This window comes from Oncorhynchus mykiss, chromosome 17 (assembly GCF_013265735.2).
Source record: "Oncorhynchus mykiss isolate Arlee chromosome 17, USDA_OmykA_1.1, whole genome shotgun sequence".
NCBI lineage: Eukaryota > Metazoa > Chordata > Actinopteri > Salmoniformes > Salmonidae > Oncorhynchus > Oncorhynchus mykiss.
Genome location: NC_048581.1, coordinates 88,510,485 through 88,524,414, shown reverse-complemented (window position 1 = coordinate 88,524,414; position 13,930 = coordinate 88,510,485). Strand labels below are relative to the sequence as shown.

The following is a 13,930-nucleotide window of genomic DNA, read 5'->3' as shown; positions in this document are numbered from 1 at the left end:
TTAGATTTCTCTGTCTATAACACTTTTTTCCAATCTTCCTCTGTCCAGTGGCTGTGTTCTTTTGCCAATCTTAATCTTTTATTTTTATTGGACAGTCTGAGACATGGCTTTTTCTTTGCAACTCTGCCTAGAAGGCCAGCATCCCGGAGTCGCCTCTTCACTGTTGACGTTGTGGCTGGAGTTTTGCGTGTACTATTTAATGAATTGGCCAGTTGAGGACTTGTGAATTGTCTGTTACTCATACTAGACACTCTAATGTACTTGTCCTCTTGCTCAGTTGAGCACCGGGGCCTGCCACTCCTCTTTCTATTCTGGTTAGAGCCAGTTTGCGCTGTTCTGTGAAGGGAGTAATACACAGCGTTGTACGAGATCATAAGTTCATTGGCAATTTCTCGCATGGACTAGCCTTCATTTCTCAGAACAAGAAGAAAGTTCTTTGTTTCTGGCCATTTTGAACCTACTATCGAACCCACAAATGCTGATGCTCCAGATACTCAACTAGTTTAAGAAGGCTAGTTTTATTGCTTCTTTAATCAGAACAGCAGTTTTCAGCTGTGCTAACATAATTGCAAAAGGGTTTTCTAATTAGCCTTTTAAAATGATAAACTTGGAGTGGCTAACAACGTGCCATTGGAACACAGGAGTGATGGTTGCTGATAATGTGCCTCTGTTCGCCTATGTAGATATTCCACAAAAAATAAGCAGTTTCTAGCTACAATAGTCATTTACAACATTAACAATGTCTACACTATATTTCTGATCAATTTGATGTAATTTTAATGGACAAAACATTTGCTTTTCTTTCAAAAACAAGGACATTTCTAAGTGACCCCTAACTTTGAATGGTACTGTACAGGTTACCTCAATTACCTTAACTAATCAGTGCCCCCGCACGAGCCTTGGGGTACTCCCTTGGTGACAGGCAGCGGCTGAGAGTGTGGGGCCTAGAATCGAGCATTGGGGTACTCCCTTGGTGACAGGCAGCGGCTGAGAGTGTGGGGCCTAGAATCGAGCCTTGGGGTACTCCCTTGGTGACAGGCAGCGGCTGAGAGTGTGGGGCCTAGAATCGAGCCTTGGGGTACTCCCTTGGTGACAGGCAGCGGCTGAGAGTGTGGGGCCTAGAATCGAGCCTTGGGGTACTCCCTTGGTGACAGGCAGCGGCTGAGAGTGTGGGGCCTAGAATCGAGCCTTGGGGTACTCCCTTGGTGACAGGCAGCGGCTGAGAGTGTGGGGCCTAGAATCGAGCCTTGGGGTACTCCCTTGGTGACAGGCAGCGGCTGAGAGTGTGGGGCCTAGAATCGAGCCTTGGGGTACTCCCTTGGTGACAGGCAGCGGCTGAGAGTGTGGGGCCTAGAATCGAGCCTTGGGGTACTCTCTTGGTGACAGGCAGTGGCTGAGACAGACAGACTGATTTTATACACTGCACTCTCTGAGAGAGGTAGTTAGCAAACCAGCCCAAAGACCCCTCAGAGAAACCAATACGCCGGCCCAAAAGAATGGAATGGTCTACCGTATCAAAAGTTTGCATAGCAGAGAGAGTACTACTGACATCAAGAAAGCCAGTCAGTTGATTATTGACAAGTTTTTCCAACACTTTTGATTAACAGGGCAAAATAGAAATTGACCTATAACAGTTAGGATCAGCTTGACCTCCTTTAAATAAAGGACGCACCGTGGCTGCATTCCAAGCAATGGGAACCTTGCCAGAGAGGAGAGACAGGTTAAAAAGGTCAGAGATTGGCTTGGCGATGATAGGAGCTTCAACCTTAAAGAAGAATGGATCCATCTGACCCAGATGTTTTTTTGGGGGTCAAGTTTAAGGACCTCAGACTCAGTGCCAGAGGGAGAAACTTGGTGGCGGGTAGTGATTTATTATTATTATTATCATTATTATTGCTGAAGGTGTAAACCCATTTTTTTTAGCAAGAGATAGCACTTGTATAATCTAAGAAAGTAGCAGAAATTTGCAGAAAGTCGTTTTGGAAACCATTTATTTAATGGAAACAATAACGTTCTTGAACTTTTTTTGGCAACATGATATATTCTTATTACTGTACAATGAGGAATTCAACTACAAAATACTAGTCTTCTCCCATTTGTTTAACCATTGCCCCCAACCACAACGTGTATAAACAACAACAATAAATAAGCATAAAACAAGATAATAGATACAAAACAAAAATGTGAAGAACATAAATCAATCAACTCTAATTAGCACGTCGGACAATATGCAAGTGTGTGTGAATGGACTTTGCAGCTGCATCAGATTTAGCCCCATGAACAGCTTTCACAAGCGCTGCAGAGGCTGCTGTGCGGGGGAGGCGTTCCCTTCTTTGAATGTGTGGGGTTACAAGTTCCTTTCCCAGCTGCTCCAGGAACACCCTGCTCTTGTTCCGCTTATCAGGCATCCAAGTAGGGTTGATCTTGTTCCATATCACAAAGGCATTGTAACATCGATGATGTTATGGAAGATGACCAGGGGCCAGCGGGCAGTCATCCTCCTGCAACTGTTAGTTCCAATCACCTTGTCCAGGTTGTCCACACCTACTTTGTTGTGGTTGTAGTCCATGATGATGGCTGGCTTCCTATCCTCACGATCACGGATCTCAGCCATTTTGTCCAGTGTGCTCAGGACGACCACATTCTTGTTCCTCTTTGTTCCTCTTTGGGAGGTAAGAAACTAGACTGGTGGTGGTGGTGGTGGGGGTGAAGGCAAACTTTGATGAGAAGGCCCCTTGTTTGCGAAGAGTGCGGGGGGGAGCTCAGGCTTGTTCTTTCTGACTGTGCCAACCATAGTGACCTTTTTCTTCAGGAGCTGCTGGCTGAGTTCAATCAGTAGCACGTGCTGCTGTTTTTGTGGTGTGTAAATGATTTTATAACTGCTGGGTCAAAAATGACTCTAAGACAATCTTTGTACCCTGGTGGTGTACAGCTTCAATGGAAATATTAACAAAGGAGATGTTTCACTTTGTCTGATGTTGGGGGTCACTCTAGGAAAAGTAATCCAATTTCAAGTTAAAATAATATCATTTAGGGGGGTTTTCTTTGCTGTTAAACATAGTGGTGAGTCATTTTTTTGACTCTTAATGGCTGTGGGTTAATGGCTGTGATAGGAAAAACTGAGGATGGATCAACAACATTGTAGTTACTCCACAATACTAACCTAAAGGAAAGAGTGAAAAGATGGAAGCCTGTACAGAATAAAAATATTCCAAAAACATATATTCTGTTTGCAACAAGGCACTATAGTAAAACTGCAAATATAAATCAACTTCATGTTCTGAATATGCGTTATGTTGGGCCAAATCCAACACATCACTGAGTACCACTCTTCATATTTTCAAGCATGGTGGTGGCTGTTATGGAATGCTTGTCATCGGCACAGACTATGGTGTTTTTTGGGGGGATTAAAGATAAACGGAATAGAGCTAAGCTCAAGCAAAGTCCCAGAGGAAAACCTGGTTCAGTCTGCTTTCCAACGGACACTGGGAGACAAATTCACCTGTCAGCAGGACAATAACCTAAAACACAAGGCCAAATATACACTGGAGTTGGTTACCAAGACGACATTGAATGTTCCTAAGTGACGTAGTTACAGTTTTGACTTAAATTGTCTTGAAAATCAATGGCAAGACCTGAAAATGGCTATCTAACAATAATTAACAGCCAACTTGACAGAGCTTGAAGAATTTTTTAAATATTGATGTGCAAATATAGTATTTACCCAGAAAGACTCACAGCTGTAATCACTGCCAAAGGTGATTCTAACATGTATTGTGTCACACCCTGACCATAGTTTGCTTTGTATGTTTCTATGTTTTGTTTGGTCAGGGTGTGATCTGAGTGGGCATTCTATGTTGTGTGTCTTGTTTGTCTGTTGCTGTGTTTGGGCCTGATATGGTTCACAATCAGAGGCAGGTGTTAGTCATTGTCTCTGATTGGGAACCATATTTAGGTAGCCTGTTTGGTGTTGGGTTTTGTGGGTGATTGTTCCTGTATCTGTGTTTGCACCAGATAGGGCTGTTTTGGTTTTTTCACATTTCTTGTTTTGTTATTAATGTATAGTTTCTTTATTAAAGAACCATGAATAATCACCACGCTGCGTTTTGGTCCGCCTCTCCTTCGACTCAAGAAAACCGTTACAGAATCACCCACTATAACAGGACCAAGCGGCGTGGTGACAGGCAGCGGCTGCAGGAGTAGCGAAATAAAGACTTCTGGACTTGGGAGGAAATCCTCGACGGGAGAGTACCCTGGGCAAAGCCAGGGAAGTGTCGCCGCCCCAAGGTGCAGCAGGAGAAGCGGCAGCAGGAGCAGCGCAAGGAGGAATGGACATGGGAGGACGAATTGGATGGAGAAGGACCCTGGGCACAGCCAGGAGAATATCGCCGCCCCAAAGAAGAGCTGGAGGCGGCGAAGGCGGAGAGGCGCTGGTATGAGAAGGCAGCACAGCAGCGAGGATGGAAGGCCGAGAGTCAGCCCCAAACATTTCTTGGGGGGTGGCACACAGGAAGTGTGGCGAAGCCAGGTAGGAGACCTGCGCCAACTTCCTGTGCTTACCGGGGGGCGAGAGAGACCGGGCAGGCACCGTGTTATGCGGTGGAGCGCACGGTGTCCCCAGTGCGGGTGCATAGCCCGGTGCGGTACATACCAGCTCTGCGTATCGCCCGGGCTAGAGTGAGCATCGAGCCAAGTGCCATGAAGCCGGCTCTACGCATCTGGTCTCCATTGCGTCTCCTTGGGCTGCCTTACATGGCACCAGCCTTGCGCACGGTGTCCCCGGTTCGCCTGCATAGCCCAGTGCGGGCTATTCCACCTCGCCGCACTGGCAGGGCGACCGGGAGCATTCAACCGGGTAAGTTTGGGCAGGCTCGGTGCTCAAGAGCTCCAGTGCGCCTGCACGGTCCGGTCTATCCGGTACCACCTCCACGCACCAGCCCTCCGGTGGCAGCCCCCCGCACCAGGCTGTCTCTCCGTCTCATCCTTACAGGTGCTCCCGCCTGTCCAGCGCTGCCGGAGCCTTCCTCCTCTCCAGCGCTGCCGGAGTCTCCCGCCTCTCCGGCGCTGCTAGAGCCTTCCTCCTCTCCAGCGCAGCCGGAGTCTCCCGCCTGTTCGGCGCTGCCAGAGCCCCTCATTCCAGAGGCGCCAGAGCTCCTCAGTCCAGCGCTGCCAGAGCCTTCCTCTCCAGCGTTGCCGGAGCTTCCCGTCTGCCCAGAGCCATCTGAGCTACCCGTCTGCCCAGCGCCACCTGAGCCACCAGTCAGCCAGGAGCTGCCAGTGCCGCCAGTCAGCCAGGAGCCGCCAGTGCCGCCAGTCAGCCAGGAGCCGCCAGTCAGCCAGGAGCCGCCAGTGCCGCCAGTCAACCAGGAGCCGCCAGTGCCGCCAGTCAGCCAGGAGCCGCCAGTGCCGCCACTCAGCCAGGATCTGCCAGAGGCGCCAGAGCCCCTCAGCCCAGAGGCGCCAGAGCCCCTCAGCCCAGAGGCGCCAGAGCCCCTCAGCCCAGAGGCGCCAGAGCCCCTCAGCCCAGAGGCGCCAGAGCCCCTCAGCCCAGAGGCGCCAGAGCCCCTCAGCCCAGAGGCGCCAGAGCCCCTCAGCCCAGAGGCGCCAGAGCCCCTCAGCACAGAGGCGCCAGTGCCCCTCTGCCCAGAGCCCCTCTGTCCAGAGCCCCTGCCCCTCTGTCCAGAGCCCCTGCCCCTCTGTCCAGAGCCCCTGCCCCTCTGTCCAGAGCCGCCGCCCCTCTGTCCCGAGCCGCCGCCCCTCTGTCCCGAGCCACCGCCCCTCTGTCCCGAGCCGCCGCCCCTCTATCCCGAGCTGCCCCTCAGTCCAGTGGGGTCATTTAGAAGGGTCGCCGTGGTTAGGAGGCCACGGAAGCGGACAATGGGGCGGACTAAGACTATGGTGAAGTGGGGGCCACGTCCAGCACCAGAGCCGCCACCGCGGACAGATGCCCACCCAGACCCTCCCCAATAGGTTCAGGTTTTGCGGCCGGAGTCCGCACCTTGGGGGAGGGGGGGGGTTGTGTACTGTCACACCCTGACCATAGTTTGCTTTGTATGTTTCTATGTTTTGTTTGGTCAGGGTGTGATCTGAGTGGGCATTCTATGTTGTGTGGTTGTGTGTCTAGTTTGTCTGTTTCTGTGTTTGGCCTGATATGGTTCTCAGTCAGAGGTAGGTTTTAGTCATTGTCTCTGATTGGGAACCATATTTAGGTAGCCTGTTTGGTGTTGGGTTTTGTGGGTGATTGTTCCTGTCTCTGTGTTTTGCACCAGATAGGGCTGTTTTGGTTTATTTCACATTTCTTGTTTTGTTAGTTTATTCATGTATAGAGTCTTTATTAAAGAAACATGAATAATCACCACGCTGCGTTTTGGTCCGCCTCTCCTTCGACTCAAGAAAATCGTTACATATTGACTCAGGGGGTGTGAATACTTATATAAATTAGATATTTCTGTATATAATTTTCTATAAATGTGCTAAAATTTCTAACTTTGTCATTATGAGGTATTGTGTAGATGTGTGAGAGAGAGAAAAAAAATTATTTCGTCCATTTTGAATTTCAGGCTGTAACACAACAAAATGTAGAATAAGTCAAGGGGGTATGAATACTTTCTGAAGGTACTGTGTGTGTGTGTGTGTGTGTGTGTGTGTGTGTGTGTGTTTCCAAGAGACTCGTGCAGTACCAGATGAATTACCCTGAGCTGCAGAACAGAACAGAGCAGCAGGATTAGCATTCTCTGGTTTGAGTTCTGTTTTCTCATTGGTTTAAAAACCTTGTGGCTGAATATCTGGAATACTGTAGCAGCCCCTGTCATGGTGGCTGTCATTGTATTATAGAAGGGGATAATGCACTGGGTGTGTGTGTGTGTAGTCTGTGTGTGTACGTGTGTGTGTTGTGTGTGTGTGTGTGTGCGTGTATTTGTGTGTGTGTTTGTAGTGTGTCCGTGTGTGTGTGTCACCAGATCTAAACGCTGTTTAGTGAAGTTGAGAGGTCGCAAAGCTTGGATTAGAAAAAGGGGGAAGATGAGAAAAGGGGGAGAGAGAGAAAGGGGGAGAGAGAGAGGGCGAGAGAGAAACAGGGGTAGAGAGAGAGAGAAAGACAGATAGAAAGAGAGAGAAAATATTCCATTCATGTCATTACACCTCTCTTGTAAAGAGTTTCCTCCCTCTTTTCTCCCTAGTTTTCACTCTTGTTTCCTCCCTCTTTTCTCCCTCTTCCCCCCCCCCCCCCCCCCCCCCCCGCACTGTGACTTCACAGCTCCAACTTTGTGATTGTTCCCTCACCTTCGTGGATTAATGGTCGTGTGTGGGTCTGATTTAACATAATTAAAAGCTCATCTCAGTCCCTTTAAAGATGGAATCCACGGTAGGGAAACAACGCCACTGTCCACCGACCACGGGGCCGCTGTTATTATTGTTTTGTGTTTGTTGTTTTTGTTTTGTTCGACCACAGTTAGAGGAGCGGAGCGTTTTGCCACAACGTGCTGTTCAAGGGGAGAAATGTTGTAATATTTCAAACAGACGTGGCTGTTTTCAACATTCCCACTTTAAGCTTTGAAGACTGTTGAGGATTTATCAAGAGGTTACGGGGACGCTACACAAAGCAGTTAGAACATATGGTCTGTTTGAAACTCTTAGTACCCCCGCCTCCTGTCAGTTCAGTCATGACATTGACACCAGGTACTGTAGTCTACACACGCAGACAATGAATGAAGCAATAGCACATGCCAAGTGTATTGCATTGTACTTTTTAGCCTAGTGGGTAAGAGTTTTGGGGCCAGTAACTGAGAGGTTGCTGGTTCGAATCCCCGAGCCGACTAGGTGAAAAAGTTGTCAATGTGCCCTTGAGCGAGGTACTCTAATTGCGCCTGTAAATTCCTCTGTATTAGAGCGTTTGCTAAATGACTAAAATGTACTATTTTTATAAACCATTAATAATCCCAATGCTAAATCCCTGTTTAGTAAACCATTAATAATCCCAATGCTAAATTCCTGTTTAATAAACCATTAATAATCTCAATGCTAAATCCCTGTTTAATAAACCATTAATAATCCCAATGCTAAATCCCTGTTTAATAAACCATTAATAATCCCAATGCTAAATCCCTGTTTAATAAACCATTAATAATCCCAATGCTAAAACCCTGTTTAATAAAGCATTAATAATCCCAATGCTAAATCCCTGTTTAATAAACCATTAATAATCTCAATGCTAAATCCCTGTTTAATAAACCATTAATCATCCCAATGCTAAAACCCTGTTTAATAAACCATTAATAATCCCAATGCTAAATCCCTGTTTAGTAAACCATTAATAATCCCAATGCTAAATCCCTGTTTAATAAACCATTAATAATCTCAATGCTAAATGTCTGTTTAATAAACCATTAATAATCCCAATGCTAAATGTCTGTTTAATAAACCATTAATAATCCCAATGCTAAATGTCTGTTTAATAAACCTGTGTGGGCTGTTCTCCAGTCCTATTACTGAGATAAGGACCGGCCTTAATACCAAGTGATTGAAAAATGTGTTATGTGAAACAATGCCAGAGCTGTGTGTGTGTGTGTGTGTGTGTGTGTGTGTGTGTGTGTGTGTGTGTGTGTGTGTGTGTGTGTGTGTGTGTGTGTGTGTGTGTGTGTGTGTGTGTGTGCGTGTGTGGGTGGATGGGTGCTGAAACAATGCCTGAGCTGACGAACTAATGAAGTCCCTGCCTGCTGCCATAGGCACACTAGCAGGTTAATTACAGGGAGGGAGAGAGAGAAAGAGAAGGGAGGGGGAGAAGCAGGGAGAGAGGGGGAGAAGCAGGGAGGGAGAGAGATATAAAGAGAAGGGAGGGAGAGAGGGGGGGAGAAGCAGGGAGAGAGATAAAGAGAAGGGAGGGAGAAAGAGGGGGAGAAGCAGGGAGAGAGATAAAGAGAAGGGAGGGAGAGAGAGGGGGAGAAGCAGGGAGAGAGATAAAGAGAAGGGAGGGAGAGAGAGGGGGAGAAGCAGGGAGAGAGATAAAGAGAAGGGAGGGAGAAAGAGGGGGAGAAGCAGGGAGAGAGATAAAGAGAAGGGAGGGAGAGAGAGGGGGAGAAGCAGGGAGAGAGATAAAGAGAAGGGAGGGAGAGAGAGGGGGAGAGATAAAGAGAAGGGAGGGAGAGAGAGGGGAGAAGCAGGGAGAGAGATAAAGAGAAGGGAGGGAGAAAGAGGGGGGAAGGGAGGTAGAGAGATAAAGAGAAGTTAGGGGGAGAGAGGGGGAGGAGGATGTGTGGCTTAACTTGTCCTCCTTTACTCCTTCTTTTTGCAGAGTAGAGTAGAGCAGAGTTCAGCAGAGTAGAGCAGAGTACAGTAGAGCAGAATAGAGTTCAGTAGAGTAGAGCAGAGCAGAGTTCAGTAGAGCAGAGCAGAGTACAGTAGAGCAGAGTACAGTAGAGTAGAGTTCAGTAGAGCAGAGTACAGTAGAGTAGAGTACAGTAGAGTAGAACAGAGTTCAGCAGAGTAGAGCAGAGTTCAGCAGAGTAGAGTAGAGTTCAGTAGAGTAGAGTTGAGCAGAGTAGAGTAGAGTAGAGTTCAGTAGAGTAGAGCAGAGTACAGTAGAGCAGAATAGAGTACAGTAGAGCAGAGTACAGTAAAGCAGAGTACAGCAGAGCAGAGTTCAGTAGAGTAGAGCAGAGTTCAGCAGAGTAGAGCAGAGTACAGTAGAGCAGAATAGAGTTCAGTAGAGTAGAGTACAGTAGAGCAGAGTACAGCAGAGCAGAGTTCAGCAGAGTAGAGTAGAGTTCAGTAGAGTAGAGTAGAGCAGAATACAGTAGAGCAGAGCAGAGTGCAGTAGAGCAGAGTACAGTAGAGCAGAATAGAGTTCAGTAGAGTAGAGTAGGGCAGATTAGAACAGAGCAAAGTAGAGTGCAGTAGAGCAGAATACAGCAGAGCAGAGTACAACAGAGCAGAGTGCAGCAGAGCAGAGTAGAGTGCAGTTGAGTAGAGCAGATTAGAGCCGAGCAGAGTACAGTAGAGCAGAGCGGAGTGCAGCAGAACGGAGTACAGCAGAGCAGAGTAGAGTAGAGTACAGTAGAGTACAGTACAGTAGAGTAGAGCAGAATAGATTTCAGTAGAGTAGAGCAGAGCAGAATACAGTAGAGCAGAGCAAAGTGCAGTAGAGCAGAGTACAGTAGAGCAGAGTACAGTAGAGTACAGTACAGTAGAGTAGAGCAGAATAGATTTCAGTAGAGTAGAGCAGAGCAGAATACAGTAGAGCAGAGCAGAGTGCAGTAGAGCAGAGAACAGTAGAGCAGAGTAGACTGCAGTAGAGCAGAGTACAGTAGAGCAGAATAGAGTTCAGTACAGTAGAGTAGAGCAGATTAGAGCAGAGCAAAGTAGAGTGCAGTAGAGCAGAATACAGCAGAGCAGAGTACAACAGAGCAGAGTGCAGCAGAGCAGAGTAGAGTGCAGTTGAGTAGAGCAGATTAGAGCCGAGCAAAGTAGAGCAGAGTACAGTAGAGCAGAGCGGAGTGCAGCAGAACGGAGTACAGCAGAGCAGAGTAGAGTAGAGTACAGTAGAGTACAGTACAGTAGAGTAGAGCAGAATAGATTTCAGTAGAGTAGAGCAGAGCAGAATACAGTAGAGCAGAGCAAAGTGCAGTGGAGCAGAGTACAGTAGAGCAGAGTACAGTAGAGTACAGTTCAGTAGAGTAGAGCAGAATAGATTTCAGTAGAGTAGAGCAGAGCAGAATACAGTAGAGCAGAGCAGAGTGCAGTAGAGCAGAGAACAGTAGAGCAGAGTAGACTGCAGTAGAGCAGAGTACAGTAGAGCAGAATAGAGTTCAGTACAGTAGAGTAGAGCAGATTAGAGCAGAGCAAAGTAGAGTGCAGTAGAGCAGAATACAGCAGAGCAGAGTACAACAGAGCAGAATGCAGTAGAGCAGAGTGCAGCAGAGCAGAGTAGAGTGCAGTTGAGTAGAGCAGATTAGAGCAGAGCAAAGTAGAGCAGAGCACAGTAGAGCATAGCGGAGTGCAGCAGAACAGAGTACAGCAGAGCAGAGTAGAGTAGAGTACAGTAGAGTAGAGCAGAGTACAGTAGAGTAGAGTACAGTAGACCAGAGCAGAGTACAGTAGAGTAGAGTTCAGTAGAGCAGAGTACAGTAGAGTAGAGTACAGTAGAGTAGAACAGAGTTCAGCAGAGTAGAGCAGAGTTCAGCAGAGTAGAGTAGAGTTCAGTAGAGTAGAGTTGAGCAGAGTAGAGTAGAGTAGAGTTCAGTAGAGTAGAGCAGAGTACAGTAGAGCAGAATAGAGTACAGTAGAGCAGAGTACAGTAAAGCAGAGTACAGCAGAGCAGAGTTCAGTAGAGTAGAGCAGAGTTCAGCAGAGTAGAGCAGAGTACAGTAGAGCAGAATAGAGTTCAGTAGAGTAGAGTACAGTAGAGCAGAGTACAGCAGAGCAGAGTTCAGCAGAGTAGAGTAGAGTTCAGTAGAGTAGAGTAGAGCAGAATACAGTAGAGCAGAGCAGAGTGCAGTAGAGCAGAGTACAGTAGAGCAGAATAGAGTTCAGTAGAGTAGAGTAGGGCAGATTAGAACAGAGCAAAGTAGAGTGCAGTAGAGCAGAATACAGCAGAGCAGAGTACAACAGAGCAGAGTGCAGCAGAGCAGAGTAGAGTGCAGTTGAGTAGAGCAGATTAGAGCCGAGCAAAGTAGAGCAGAGTACAGTAGAGCAGAGCGGAGTGCAGCAGAACGGAGTACAGCAGAGCAGAGTAGAGTAGAGTACAGTAGAGTACAGTACAGTAGAGTAGAGCAGAATAGATTTCAGTAGAGTAGAGCAGAGCAGAATACAGTAGAGCAGAGCAAAGTGCAGTAGAGCAGAGTACAGTAGAGCAGAGTACAGTAGAGTACAGTACAGTAGAGTAGAGCAGAATAGATTTCAGTAGAGTAGAGCAGAGCAGAATACAGTAGAGCAGAGCAGAGTGCAGTAGAGCAGAGAACAGTAGAGCAGAGTAGACTGCAGTAGAGCAGAGTACAGTAGAGCAGAATAGAGTTCAGTACAGTAGAGTAGAGCAGATTAGAGCAGAGCAAAGTAGAGTGCAGTAGAGCAGAATACAGCAGAGCAGAGTACAACAGAGCAGAATGCAGTAGAGCAGAGTGCAGCAGAGCAGAGTAGAGTGCAGTTGAGTAGAGCAGATTAGAGCAGAGCAAAGTAGAGCAGAGCACAGTAGAGCATAGCGGAGTGCAGCAGAACAGAGTACAGCAGAGCAGAGTAGAGTACAGTAGAGTACAGTAGAGTAGAGCAGAGTACAGTAGAGTAGAGTACAGTAGACCAGAGCAGAGTACAGTAGAGTAGATTAGAGTAGAGTAGAGCAGAGTGCAGTAAAGTACAGTACAGTAGAGTACAGTTGAGCAGAGTACAGTAGCACAGTACAGTAGAGCAGAGTAGAGTACAGTAGAGCAGAGTAGAGTACAGTAGAGTAGAGCAGAGTACAGTAGAGCAGAGTACAGTAGAGCAGAGTACAGTAGAGTATAGTAGAGCAGAGCAGAGTACAGTAGAGTAAAGTACAGTAGATCAGAGTACAGTAGAGCAGAGTAGAGTACAGTAGAGTAGAGTACAGTAGAGTAGAGTACAGTAGAGCAGAGTGCAGTAAAGTACAGTACAGTAGAGTAGAGTACAGTTGAGCAGAGCAGGGATGTCTGGCCCCTTGGGCCATGCTACACAATGGCTGCAGGGCCAGAATCTGAGCCAGTGTGGCTACATCCCACAATATTTTAGTTAGCTGTAAACTATGTCACCCACTTTGCTGAAAACACTCCGCTCCAGTCCAGTCCTGTCCTGTCGGGTTGGTGCTAGATCGAACCGGGTGACAATACGGAAGAAAAATAGTTGTCACTCTATAATTCTGTGTTTCAGTAAAAGTCCTACTCATGGGACCCCTTGTTTGATCTAGTGTCTAGGTTTTAGCTCAACAGGTTAACACACAGTGTTGTGACCATGTGTTCGAATCCAGTCGTTTACACTTCTCTCTGTTTTGTGTTTCAGTGAAGGTTCAGAAGAGTGACCACCCTCACTCGTGGGACCCCTGTGTGAACTACTGTCCCCCCCAGCACCCCTCCTCTCACTGTAAGACCTGGACCACCTCCAACAACCCCTCCAGCACACAGGAATACTGCAAATGTAAGTATCGCCTCTGTTTCTGTTTTCTGTCTCCCCAGAAATTCTTCTCATAACACAAAAAAACTGTCCAGTTGTACTGAACAAAACATTGATTTGATGTTACAAGAGTGTTGATAGAACAGCCTTACTGAGTTCTTTAAAACTAGAACCCCGCCTGGCCTTTCAGCCTATCAGGACCCGCTAGAGAACGTTGAAAACTAGAACCCCGCCTGGCCTTTCAGCCTATCAGTACCCGCTAGAGAACGTTGAAAACTAGAACCCCGCCTGGCCTTTCAGCCTATCAGTACCCGCTAGAGAACGTTGAAAACTAGAACCTCGCATCTCAGCCTATCAGGACCCGCTAGAGAACGTTGAAAACTAGAACCCCGCCTTTCAGCCTATCAGGACCCGCTAGAGAACGTTGAAAATTAGAACCCCACCTCTCAGCCTATCAGAACCCGCTAGAGAACGTTGAAAACTAGAACCCCGCCTCTCAGCCTATCAGGACCCGCTAGAGAACGTTGAAAACTAGAACCCTGCCTTTCAGCCTATCAGGACCCGCTAGAGAACGTTGAAAACTAGAACCCTGCCTTTCAGCCTATCAGGACCCGCTAGAGAACGTTGAAAACTAGAACCCTGCCTTTCAGCCTATCAGGACCCGCTAGAGAACGTTGAAAACTAGAACCCCGCCTTTCAGCCTAACAGGACCCACTAGAGAACGTTGAAAACTAGAACCCCGCCTCTCAGCCTATCAGGACCCGCTAGAGAACGTTGAAAACTAGAACCCCGCCTTTCAGCCTATCAGGACCCACTAGAG

The 13,930-nt window shown here is 47.5% G+C and overlaps 1 protein-coding gene across 1 annotated transcript in view; it reads left to right on the top strand.

Annotated features, from left to right (window-relative positions):
• LOC110494809 (glutamate receptor-interacting protein 2-like) overlaps positions 1-13,930 on the top strand; it is a 163,126-nt gene that overhangs the window by 75,957 nt on the left and 73,239 nt on the right. The window contains exon 10 of the mRNA XM_036948442.1: positions 13,000-13,134. Within this exon, the coding sequence (XP_036804337.1) occupies positions 13,000-13,134 (135 nt within the window). The remainder of the gene's footprint in view (positions 1-12,999; positions 13,135-13,930) is intronic.